This window comes from Lichenostomus cassidix, chromosome 2 (assembly GCF_008360975.1).
Source record: "Lichenostomus cassidix isolate B80296 chromosome 2, HeHo_3.0, whole genome shotgun sequence".
Taxonomy (NCBI): Eukaryota; Metazoa; Chordata; class Aves; order Passeriformes; family Meliphagidae; genus Lichenostomus; species Lichenostomus cassidix.
In genome coordinates, this window is record NC_139482.1 from 40,174,532 (window position 1) to 40,187,542 (window position 13,011).

Below are 13,011 nucleotides of genomic sequence, written 5' to 3' on the forward strand. Positions count from 1 at the left end.
CAGCATTTCTGGGTTATTTACTTAGAAAGACCAAGGTGTATCTCATTATTCATGCTTAGCTGCGTGCAGATTCATGGGACACTATTTCAGAGAGTTGAACTGTAGGGTTTAAGCACAAGGGTGTGTTTCTGAGAATGGATAAGAATTAGCACATTAATTTCTCACTTTTAAATAATAAAAAAGGAGAAATTTCATTCATTTTTCAAAGATGAAAACAAATCCTATTAGCCATCCATGCTAAATTAATAAGATGCTTGGAATGATCTACAAACCAGTTCATTCCCCACACACTCTCCACTGAATAATGAAGCATGAGAATTGAAAAATGAGTTGGTTGCATTGGCTATGTGAAAAATTAATGGCAAAACCAGCTCTGAATTCCAGCTCTCTTTTGAAGTGAAACATTTAGATTTTGCCTATTTTTTTTTCCCCCCAGAGCTGCAGATCCTGTGCTTTGCTGTGGTGGCAAAACCTCTTTTCCAGAATTCTACAGCTGGTGTCAGGGTGTTTTGAACCAGTCTTGACAGTGGTTCTCCTTCTGGCTCCCACGGCAGAGAAGTTAAGTGCTTTGCCCCCAGCCGTGGAGGGGTCCAACACCAGAACAAGACATAAATTTCCCATTGTTGGGTGTTCAGGTGGCTCCCCAGGCAGTGCCCCACTTTGGCATCATCTAGGATCCTGTACCAAGTGGTCCATATCTGGGATCATCATTAGGTTTCCAGTCATTTCTTTCAGTCCAGTTATTACTTGGAGATTACCAAACCAGATCCTTTGCTCATTTGGAGGCAAAGCGCATACTTTTGCCATCAGTCATACACTCAGCGGCTCAGGAAACAAGAATTCGAAGCTTTCTTCTGACCTGAAGCTTTTAGTCTGGCAACCAGCCAGAAGATGTCATCAGCCTTAGTACAGGCAATTTTGTAATCTTTCTGCAGATGGTATTCTGGGGTATTGGGTATGCATGGAAATTACTGTTGGCTGCTGTGGCTGAGATTTATTAGTGAAGAGGGTTTGGAGTGTAGCAGTGTTTGCTGGGCTGAGAAGATCAGCATCCTCCAAAGCGCAGTGTGGTTGCCTCTCTGCCCACCCTTAAAGCATCTCTGAGGATACTGCTGTGAAACCAGGCATCCACGTGGGCCTGTTGTCTGAGCAGCTCTTACTTGAGGGACAACCTGTTGTGTGGCCTCGTTCTCTCTGTATACCGAGGACTTTTTCTTTTTTTTTTAGTAGCCGTGGCCTCAAAATTGGTGTAAATGTAATTCGTGTTCACTTCTGCATCCCCTTTCAGTTGGCTGAGAGGGATAAAATGTCTTAAGCTTAAATTAGAATTAGGCCCCCAGTGTTTTCCTCTGTGTGAGGATAAAGATCTTATAATAGAATGAAAATTGCTCTTTGTATTTCAAAGGTAAATTTCCACTTATTTTTTTCTTTTTCTTGCTTATTAGGTTGGTGTGAGAATAGGGCATTTACTCATTATCCCCTGCTAAGACATATATAATAATAACAATTAATAATAAAGTACCTAGCAGTTCATTGGCTTATGGGCAGTTCTCTCACTGCTTTACGTCATTGACGTGCATTCATTGTGCATGGCAAGCTTGGAGGTGAAGGGTAAAGCAGTAAGAATGTAAGCTTGACCTTTATTTGTCTATTTATTTAACCTTTGCAATGTTCAAAACATGCAAGATTATAATGTAATATTTCCTGAACTCTTGGTATATTAAAGCCAAATGTGTTATATGCAGTCATACCTGCCTCTTCCACAGCCCTGCAGTGTACTGAGATTTAAATATGCTTTCAGGTAGGATGTTGTACTGTATAGATGCCTATGTATTTAACACAGGTTACTGTTGCCTGCAGAGTTATCCAGCTGGGCTGTGGCCATGGCATGGAACTGATTTCCAAGATGTGTCCCCAGTGTTGGGGCTCAGTTGAGGTGGTTCCCTGTGTTGGTACTCAGGGCTGCTGCTTCAGCTCTCTATTTCTGGAAATGACATTGAAGCTCAAGTGGGTGGGGATTACCCAGTGATAAAATGTGTGTGCAGAGAAATATGATCCGTATGCATTAAGTGCTTTTGATTGTCAGCAAAAGTATCTATGCAGAGACTTGGGGAAGGGAGCTCATTGCCCTTTCTTTTTTACTGGAGATGAGAGTGAATGTCATTACTTGCTAGCATGGCAACACACTATTAAACTGTTTTTTCCTTTTAATGGCTCCTACTTGAGTCAAATTACAACCAGGTGAGATTGCAGAGGAATTTTGATGTCTTGATGCTGTTTCCTCTTTTCTGGTTTAAATGGGAGAAACTGGGAAGAAGGAAGAAGGCCAGGAGGAAAGGCATCACTGCAAGTGTGGTGTTCATTTCATTGAAATCTCTGAGCTTTACCTGTCACTAATGCTCCCCTTGTATTCTCCACCTTTTTTTTTTCTTCTTCTAAATAAAGGGGCTAGTTTGAAAGAGTTTAGAGCTACTAATTTAGAAACATCCATCTACCAAGACTGTGATTTAGTGCATGCATAATTATAAGCACTAAAGTAGAGCCACTGACATTAAAGGGGCAGTTGATTAGCGTGATCAGAATTACTCACAGACTTAAATATTTTCTCTGTTCAAGGCCTAAATGCAGAACAAGCATATTAGAAGTCACTGAAGTGTCATTGCTGCTATAATGAAAATTGCAGAAGTTTTGCTTTTATTAGTCCATTATCATAGCATGGTTAACTTAGCATTGGCCCAACATTTACCTGCTGTTGTCACTACACATAAAGCTAGCAGAACGTGCTGATCAGGTTGTGGAAATGGGATTTTCTCCATCTCAGCAGGCAGTTACATTCCTGGAGCTCTGACTCCAGTTCCCCTGGGTGCCCCTCTGGAGCTCAGTCCTCAGGATCCTCCAGTTCCTGCAAGTTCTCCCCTAGGCCTCAGCTTTTCTGCACAGGTCACAGTGGTGACAGGATGGCCTCCTCCTTCCAATCACTCCTTTGTTCTCTTGGCAAGCACACTGTGCTATGAGTAAACATTCTGGTGGTCAGAGAGCCAGGGATGGTTGCAGCAACTAAAATTCCTTATTGTTGCCTCAGAACAGAGATGTTTAGGTAATTTTTATAGCATGTGGGTGTCTTTCTTCACAGCATGCATTTACCAGTCAGTTAGGGGAGAATATTTTTTTCCCCTGTGAGAATGCCTCCCTTCTTAAGCAATATTTCTCAGTTGCTGTGTGTGGTTTGTGGTTGTTCAGAAGTGGGTAAGATTTTGAGAGCATAAGGTCTTGGCCTGATCGTCTTTTCCAAACCCTGTTTCTGTATTGCGAAAGACATCCGTAACAACAGAGTGTTTTCAGGCTGCTTTGGATTTCTTTCTTCTCAGACTAGCCAACTCTCTGCCACCTGACTGTGCATGAGGAGTACTGGGTGCTCCTCATGTTTAGAAAAGACTAACTAGGCTTCTGGCATCAGCTTCTGTACCTTTGGCTAGATACTCTTATTTGTGGTCTTAGCGTACTCTTAGAGCAGATTGTGTTTAACTTCTTTCTTTAATACTAGTTACTCCTTGAGTGACTGTCATTTCAGAGCTTTGCTTTGTGATCTAGCTACTTTAATTCCAAATTAAAATATATAGTACAACAATGCACTTCTTAGCCGTGGCTAAACCCAGAATGTTGGTTGGTCCTGTTTTGCATTTTGAAAGGCGTTGCTGGCTGGGAGTGGCTACAGGCACCATAGGAGTGGGCAACTGGAAGTGGTCAGGGAGGGCAGGACAAGCATAGAATAGATCTGGAGATACCTGGGTAAAGCACATGCTTCTGCCATGCTTCTGCCTTTTGCAGTAACAGCCTTTTTGTTTTGCTCTGTTTCCAGCAGTCCTATGCACCAGCTCCCCACCCCATGGCTCCTCCCAGCCCCAGCACAAACAGCAGCAACAACAGCAGCAACAACAGCAGCGGAGAGCAGTTGAGTAAAACCAACCTGTACATTCGAGGCCTTCCACCCGGCACCACGGACCAGGACCTTATCAAGCTGTGCCAGCCGTAAGTGCCCTTCAAATACCCAGTGTCTTTCTGTAGGAGGATGTCACAGCTGGCCTTCCTGCTTACACTTGTGTGGCCACAAAAAGGCATCAGAAGCCTCCCACACTTGAAGGTTAACTGTTAATTCCTTTAGTTTGAACGGCTAATTAATGCCTGCTGAAAACCTTCAGGTAATGAGTTTAGGGGAATAGAGAGGTGAGAGCCTTCGCATTGACTTCTGTTTACTCTAATCTGGTTGATTTCTTATGTTAAAAGGAGAATTTGCATGGCAGGAAAACCTCCCTAATGACAGATTTTATAGTTATAATGATCTGTGAATCACAACCCAGTGCACAACACAACATGGGTGTTCCTCCCTCAATCATTTATCACATTTTATGATTGCTGTGTCACACGTTGCTGGGCTCAAAGATTGAGCAGTATGAAACCAACTGAAGGTGGCCTTGTAGCCCTATAATTAACATCTAATTAACTACAGTTCCACTGAAAAATGATGCTGTAGAAAGTGGCACCTTCTATCTCCCTGTTTATCTTGAGAGTCATATTTGCAGACTGTACTGATAAAGATTGGTTTAAATGTGTTTTATTCGCATCGAAACCAAAGAGGCGGCAAAAAGGAGCTCTTTGCTCCTCATGCATCATCAAAAGAACTACTTCCTAAAACATTGTAGTGGGCAATATGAGAAGAAATGACAACCTGATTGGATTTCCAAAGTCTTGATTATTACTGGTGACATGTGGGAGGGAATAATTCAGTTTGAGATTCCAGTCAGAGGTCACCATGGTGGAATTTAGCATAACATATTTTTTTGTGTTGAAATAAGAACAAGGAGAAATTAGAAAAATAAAAATCCAGTTTTGCTAGGATGCAAAACTGCAGTGCTTTTGCTATAGAATCAAAGCAAAAAGGCAACATCAAAAAGACAACATTATTCCAAAAGACAACATCATCTCTGGTTTTTGTCATCAAAAATCAGCCTTTTAAATAGGTATCAATAAATGAAATTTCTTAAAGTAAGGAAAAGTCTGGGGCTGATCTACAGATCTGAATCCAAATGCCTGTTGTTTTGAAGCTTTCAAGAGGAGTAACAACTTAATTATTACAATTTTATGACATTCTTCCTTTCCTGATTTTGATCAAAAATCCTGAAAGACTTCCCTGAGTACATTTTATGTGAACATGACTGGCCAGGACTGGAGCTAGCAGTCTCACTGAAGTGATATCCGGACTTGAATAAAATTATGTGAGCTTGAAACTTTTCCCTGTGACTTTCTGCTGTTAAAGCTTCTGTGGGTAGAACTGACTCACTGTTCACAGGAGAATAGTGTGCTGGTGATGTTTCATATTTCATGCAAGCTGAAATGTGAGTGTACCTGTCTGACATTTGTACAAACTACATTCATTGACACTTTCCACATGTGACAGTCACATATAATCCCAGTTCAAGGGCCAGATCCTCAGTAGGTATAAATTGACTGTAGGCTGCTGACGTTCAAAGAGCTACTTTGTGATACATCTTCTTGCAGTCTGACCCTTCTCCAGTTCACATAAATGCTTTCAGCTGATCAGGACTGAACTAACTATTCCTAAAGGAGCCTCACAGCTTTGGTGTGAGTGCTGCCATCATGGTGTGAGGCTGTGGTGTGATCAGTGATATTTGGATCATGAAGTTCAGAGACTGTGTCCCTACGCCTTGTCTGCGTATGGGAAGTGCACATCAAGTGTCTGAGAGCCTCCTTTTTAGCACTGTGGCAAAATTTTTAATGTGCTCCACTGAACTTAATCTGCTATAAGATTAGAAGGCTTTGTCTTGCTATCGTAGGGTTCCTCTGTGAGCAGATGCTCTTTAAGAAAAATGCTGACATTCATTTTGCTGAATTTTTTCTCCTTTGGCTGAATGTCCGTGAGGAGAAACCAGATAGTTCTTTTGACTTTTTTTTTTTTTTCAGAAAATTAAAAGAATTTATCAAAGCAGAAGAGAAAGACAAAGTAGGGAAACTTAAACATTTCAAAACGCAAGAATTTGTACTGGCAGCATGTAGATTTAAAGTAATATATTGCAAGATATTCTGTTTGCCTTTGCAGGTGGTTATACAGCAGAGGTAGATAAAGGTCTAAAGCTCTTACCTCTTCACCTGCCCCCACCCCCAAAAAAACCCTCAAACCCAACCTTCCTCCCCAAAAACCCCACTAAACCCAAAATCAACAGTCTGCTGGTATACGAACGGCTGTCCTCTGTAGAGCCCTCTTGTAGCTTACATCGCTGGGGCTTCACCATCCAGCCTATTTACCTAAAAAGTATTCACAAATGAGCAGAAGGTGCTGACTCTTAGGCTTCCTGCATAGCCTAATATTGGTGTCATTTGCTACAAGATGTGAAGTAAAAACCTTATTTCCAATCTGTAAACTGTATTATTATTTTGTAGTACAATATTTCTGGAGAGCTGTGTTTAAGGGAGGTATTCACCAAAGCTGGCTTATGTCCAGCACACTGGTTCCCATAGGCTAGCTGCCTAAAAGGGACTAAAAGGAGCCCTTCTGAACCCATTTCCTCTGCTCTAGCATGGGACAAGGCTGCTAGCACTACAGCTATCACTTCTAATGTCTCACGTTTGGCAGGCTGAGGAATAATGTTCTAAACCCACAATATTTCTCTTTCAGAAGTACAGGAAATGCTGGAAACACTTATATACACTATCGTATCCCATCCCATTTTCAGGTTTATTCCCATAAGGAGGCTGCCCTCTAAGTCATGTGTAAAGCTTCTCATTTAATTGCATTTTGCCAGATGGGTTAAGCAAGAGAAACCCTTTAATCAGAATTGTTTGATAACGTACAGGGCTGTTTTGATAAATGCTGCCCGCTTTTCTGTCTTTCTGCTGTGTGTTTTTGTTGGTGTGCATTGCACACTGAGCAGAAAACAGCAGACTGGAGTACCATTGATGCTTGAAGTGCAGAGTCCATTACACGTGATGTGAGACATTTCTGACAAATGTTCCGACACTATCAAACCTTTTATCAATTTGAGAGTAACCTTGTCACAGTAATCTGTCAAACTGTTCATATAACTAAAGGAAAACAAGTCATCATAGGCTGTACAGTAGCTGAGTAAATGAAAAAAAAATTGCTACTGGAAGATTTTTCTTTTTGTGTGGTTCTGATCCTCAGTAGTTGGTTTAACATGTGTCCAGTAGAGTTTCATCAAATTCACTTTTGCAGCAGGGAGCTGTTAGGTTGCACTGTATCTTTTGGGACTCTCTACAATAACTGTCAAAAGTTAGACTGAAAAAGACAAGGGTGTTAAAGCAAGCAGTTGTTCTTTTGTATATGTATTATCTTCTGGATTTTCATAAACACAGAGTAAAGGAACTTCCAAAAATGGACCTTGGCTTCTCCTAACTTTCTCTGAGGTTTTTTAAAAAAGAGGCTTTATCTGTGATTATATTGATAATCAGAGTTTATAAGTCTAAAATTAAAATATTTACATCTTTAATAAAAATAATAATGTCACGTAATGATGATTTATTTCTAGGAGGTACACAGTCTCTACTAGTGCAGTGGTATACACCATTATATGTGTATCTTCCCAGTAAAAATATGCTTTTCATCAAAAAGGAAGATAATCAGCCTTAAAATGGAACATTATAGACAGGAAAATTTGCGTGGTGTACCATTGTACAAGCAAAATATAAATTATTACCTTTGAAATATTCATAATCTGACACTTTAATTTTCATTCATTGTCTTATATTTCGCCCAGAAGAATTCTAAGATTCTCTTAAAAACATACACAGATGAATTAGTGCCTTATTATTATACTAGACACATCCTGTTCTTCCTAACTTCATCCTGGTGAAGATAAGTTGAAGGAAATACCACACACAGAATAAACATTTGAGTTTAATGATTTTAAAACATATTTAATTTAAAGAACTCTCTCTTTTTCTGCAAGATTTTGGTATTTCTGCCTGCTCTTACATTTTTACACTGAAGAAGATTTAGGCCCAAAAATTTTTAAAAGATAAAATAAGCTTTGCAGAAGGGAAAACAAATTTGGAAAAAGAGATATTTTGTATCCCTTCCTTCCGCCCAGTAATTTTGAAAAGTTGGCTTGAGAACTCCAGCATTTGACTAAAACCCAAACCTTCTGCATTGCAGTTAAGGCATTGACATGTATTTAAAAGATAATCTCTGTCCATCTTGATTCAGTCAACTTGATTTCTCTGTGTTCCAGGGTAAAATTAAAGGGCTTATTTAATTAAAACAACAACAGTAAAAATATCTAAACCATAAGTAAGTAAGTCTGTATGCTGCTCAGGCTAACTCTTGAGGAAGATGAGACAGAATTCCCTAAAGTTTTCCAGGTATGGGAAATCCCTGCTGCATAATGATTTCCACAAGTATTGGTTTCTTTAAATGACTTCTAGATTGATACTTTTGAGCAGATTACTCAAGGTTTTGAGATTGCTTTAGGTTAGTGGGGTTGGTTGTTTTATTGGTTTTGTTTTTGTTTTTTTTTAAATTTCTGTTTTGTCTGAAGGTATCCTGGTTGACTCCTTGACAATTCATCAAGTGTGAGATTTTAGCATCTCATTTAATTTTGAATGTCCTTGGTTTTGTCTTGTGGAATGTCTGAATAAATGTTCAGGCTGTCACTGTTTAGATTCTACTAAAGGGTTAGTCCCAAGGCTAATGTAACTGAGGTTATCAACTGAAAAGTCACACATTAATTTACTTAAATTCTAGACTATTTTTGAAATGAACTGTGTGCATTCCTTTTGCCCTCACAGAGAAAGGCTGAGTTCATCGAGGTTTCAGAGGGGTTCAAGGTGCCTTTCAGGATAGGTTGTCTTGTTAATAGCTGCAACAAGTACAGTATTTCCATTAGACCAAGCCTTATAGCAAGTTCATGATGGTCATTCCTTCCATGTGTTAAGGCAGTAAGAGTTATACATTCCTGACTATTTTTATTTTCCTTTTATTTTGTTTAAATAGCAAGACCATATTATATGAAAACTGATGAACTGAAGGTGTGGGGAAAGTAAATTCCCTTGCTTTGCTGTTTGTTATTGCATTAAAAGTTTATTTAAAATAATTACTGTGAACTATAGATAAAATAAAGGTTAACCAAAATACAATTGCCACAGTGAGCTCAGAACCAAAAAGACCAAAAGAACCTCTGTAGTAAATCCTTTATTCCACAATGAAGTCAGACTCAATTTGTACCCAGAGTAAAGTGATGTTCTCATCCCCACCCTGGTGAAAAATCCCTAACCTATCTGAGACTTACAGAGTCTGTGTCTGGTCCTCAAATTTAAGAAGTAGTCTTTGGAGTGGTAAAGGAATTTACCACATTCTGTGACATTCTGTATGTTAAAGCAATGTGCACTCTGTCTTCCATATTAATTCAAACAGAACCATAACCTACATCTCTCCTGTAATTAATATCAGCTGACACTATTGCTCTGTGATGTAGCAGAGACTGAGAGGGCATGAAGGTGAGAGCACTCATTCAGTGGGATTAGCTCATATAGGAACCATGTGGCATCACAGGGAATAGTTCCTGCTTAAAATCTTGGTGGATATTTTAGTTTGGTGTATCCTGGTAATATGAGAACTGGGAATGGCTCTGAAATCTGCTGAAGACATCAGTCTTCATGGGAACTAAAGAAATGCCCACACCTGAGGGGAAAATAAAGACAAAAAAAACCAACTCCCCCCCTCCCTTCCCCTAGATTTTCTTTGTTATTCCAAGTAAAATCAGGAAAGCAAAGTCCTAAGAAGGGTGTACTGCTGCACCAACCAAAGGAAATGTACCCTGCTGGACTAATGGGCTTATAGAAAGCAAGGAGAGAACAACATGAGTATATTCCTCTCATTTGTTAATATTTGTGTCTCGAGACCAGAGAAAAACATGTTGATAGGTTAGATTGGAAAATCTGTATTCTTCTCAAGCTCTTTATATCATGGACTTTTCCTAAAAGTTTATTAAGAGGGGCAGGAAAGGGGAAAGAAGGTTAATTCTTTTAAGTCAAAATACTTTTGATCAGGAGCCAAATGGTGAATTCTAAGGATGCATGATGTAGGAATAAAAGCAGAGAAACCTGAAGCTGTGGACACGATTTGTTAAATCTTGCACTGAAGACATCTTCCTCGTGATGATGCTTATCAGTGCTAGAGAAACCTTGTGGGGTTACTCTCTAGGTCTGAAATTATACGGGGCAGTGGCCTTGTATTTCCTTTGAACAATATCTTGGTTTCTGAAATCAGTTGCTTTCCAGCTTTGCAGTCAGTTATATGAATATTATATCTGTGCTGTGTGTAAATGTGGGCATGGATGTGTATAGGCTTTTCCTCTTTTACCTGATATTGTTGAAAAATTATTTGTACATTCATTCCCGTTGAAGTAATCCCCAAACATCTTCCATTGTTAGAAACAAACATTAAAGCTGTCTCAGTAGGCAATGAACCAATCTGCTTCTTACCTTGCCTCTTTCAACAGGGAAAACAAAACTTTAGGTCAGCAAATGCCCACAGCACTGCAGAGAGCTCCATCTGGGATGTGAACGTTCCCATTGTCAGGAAGAAAGGCAGAAAAATAATCTGCGTAAAGTAATAAATGAGCACCTGCACTCTTTTCTGTTTTGAATGTGCCTATCTTTTCACTGGAGTGTGACAGAGTGTCAGTGAGAGTTTCTCATCTCCTTTCAAGTTGGATGAACCTGATTTAATGGAAGATATGGGAGGAGGCAGCATTTTCAGACACTGCCGCTGAAATATTTCTTCTGATGAATTTTAATTAAAGTCCTTGTGGAATAAAAAAGAAGAAAAAGAAAAAAAAACCAAACCCACAACTAAAAAGAGAAGTCAGAAATATTGAGTCTCTTGTGTAGCAGTGTGAAGGGCATGACAATAACAGCCACTTGTTTTGCTTACTCTGCAGGAGGGGTGTTGAGATAGGAGGGCAACACACTTAATTAGCTTCTTCTGACCTGTTCTGAGATGTATGTGTTTCCAGTCTTTCCTTGTCCTCTTTCTTTCTCCACTTCTCCAGCTAATTTTTTGTGCAGCCAGTCAACCATGGCATCACCATCTATCCACGAGGTTATTGATGTAACCATTTGAGTCTGAAAATGCTTATGGCTAGAAACTGTCCAAAGGACAGCCAGGCTCTCCACCATATAAGTCTGTGGGACATGTCTGTTTTTGTAATGTGGATGTTGCTCTGTGAAAGGGCTTTCAAACCTACAGATTTCTCAACAGTGTGAGTTTTCCAGCCCCTCAAGGTGTCTTGTAAAACTCCGATGCTTGGTTTCTGCTTTCCAGTGGGGTGGCTGGTTGGTATGCTGTTGGTTTGATCAAGGTTGCCTCACTGCTGTCCTTTAAGTTACAGCGGTGTTTTGTTGAGGCCTTTTTAGTGGCAATGAAAGTTCTGGTTATCTTTATTTCTTCTGTTTTGAAGCTTATCCATGTGTTTTAGATTTGTCTGCATTTTTGGTGTTTGTTCTCCTAAATTCCATGGTGTCAGGTTCAGTGTGTCTTTCTGATCTCATATCCTTTGAGAATTGATGGCAGCAGTGGGAGAGCAGAGCCAGTTTCTGTCTCACATGTGCAGAGAGTGGAGACAGAAGTTCCACGACTGGCATGTGGTTTATACTCCTTAGGAGTCACCAGCTTTTGAGAGAAGATGGAGACACGCTGTTCATGTTCTGACATTTGTGTAGCAGAAATGTTTCTGTAACCTTTTTCTTGAAGGTATGACGCAGATAATGTTCTGCTCTGTTTGAGAAATACATTGTCCTAAAGCTTTGCTGAAAGGAAACAATACCAGCTGTGCTTAACAACCCCCTCCCCAAACCAAGAATAACCTGGGCACTGCTTCCAGCTAATGGCAAAAATCTTAGTGCATGCCTGCAATTTCTATGCAAGGGGAAGTGGCAGGCCAACTTTGGTGGCAAAGCTATTGAATATTATCAGCACGAAAACAAAAATGTCATTGTGTTCAGCCGCTAGACTTTCTCATACCATTCCAAACAAGCATCGACAAGAGCTCTGTGCTATGCAGCATGCAATGTCCTTCATTCCAAGTATTTGGTAACTTCCCAGAATTATTTGTGTGACAAATGCTTCTGCTAGATTTGTATTAAAAACTACAAAGGCTTTAATTTTTTTCAAAGATGTTCACTAGAGAAGGAATTTCTTAGAATTGTTGCAACTACGTCAGAGGTTTTTATATCTGCCTTGTTATAGACAGAGACAGGAAAGATGGAATGTTTTCAGCTTAATTTTTAAAAGATGTTGATCTGAAAGAGATCTAAAAAGATTTTTTCTATCTTGGGCATGTATTTTCTGTGTCCCCAACATGAGCTCTAGGGACTGTGTAGACCTCTGGATTCTGGTTCTCTTGCAAGGTATCTAGCTACAGCTCTGGGGGCAATCATAAATAAAAAAAGGAAGGCAGTAGCAATGTGGAATTATAGGACCTACTCTGAAATAAGATTTCTGCCAACCTAAAGTCACCCAAATCTGCGGAAGCTTCATGGAAGCACAGCAGTCTGTTCAAATAGCAGTTATTGCAGGATCACAAGCGTGTTATTGTTTCAGTTTAATACAGGTAATAAGTGAAGCATTTATGGCTGTTACTGCCTGGTGATCACATAAAAAAAAGAAAGCAGACATGCTTTCCTTACTTCAGCTTCCAAGTTCAGCATTTCCATATTCTCCTGGGGTTATAATCCAATTATGAAACTTCAATTGTTTTCTGTAATTCATTGATTCAAGAAGAACATTAACTTTTTAGCTTCTTTATAGTAGGAAACTAATAATTAAAAGGGATAAAATTATTCACAAAGTCATAGAATTTAAGATCCAGAAGAGACCAAGGGACAGTCTACCATAATTTTCTGGTTGATTCAGATCTTTAAATTTCCCTTATTTGCTCCTGGACTAAACATAGCAATTTATTTTGATGTAAAGGATAA

At 39.6% G+C, this 13,011-nt stretch overlaps 1 protein-coding gene across 9 annotated transcripts in view; it reads left to right on the top strand.

Annotated features, from left to right (window-relative positions):
- Positions 1-13,011, top strand: part of RBMS3 (RNA binding motif single stranded interacting protein 3) — a 713,047-nt gene that overhangs the window by 352,360 nt on the left and 347,676 nt on the right. For 7 of the 9 annotated variants that reach the window (XM_085051163.1, XM_085051162.1, XM_085051159.1 and 4 more), the window contains one exon: positions 3,860-4,029. In XM_085051163.1, the coding sequence (XP_084907289.1) occupies positions 3,860-4,029 (170 nt within the window). The remainder of the gene's footprint in view (positions 1-3,859; positions 4,030-13,011) is intronic. The other 2 variants (XM_085051160.1, XM_085051169.1) reach the window with 1 other exon arrangement.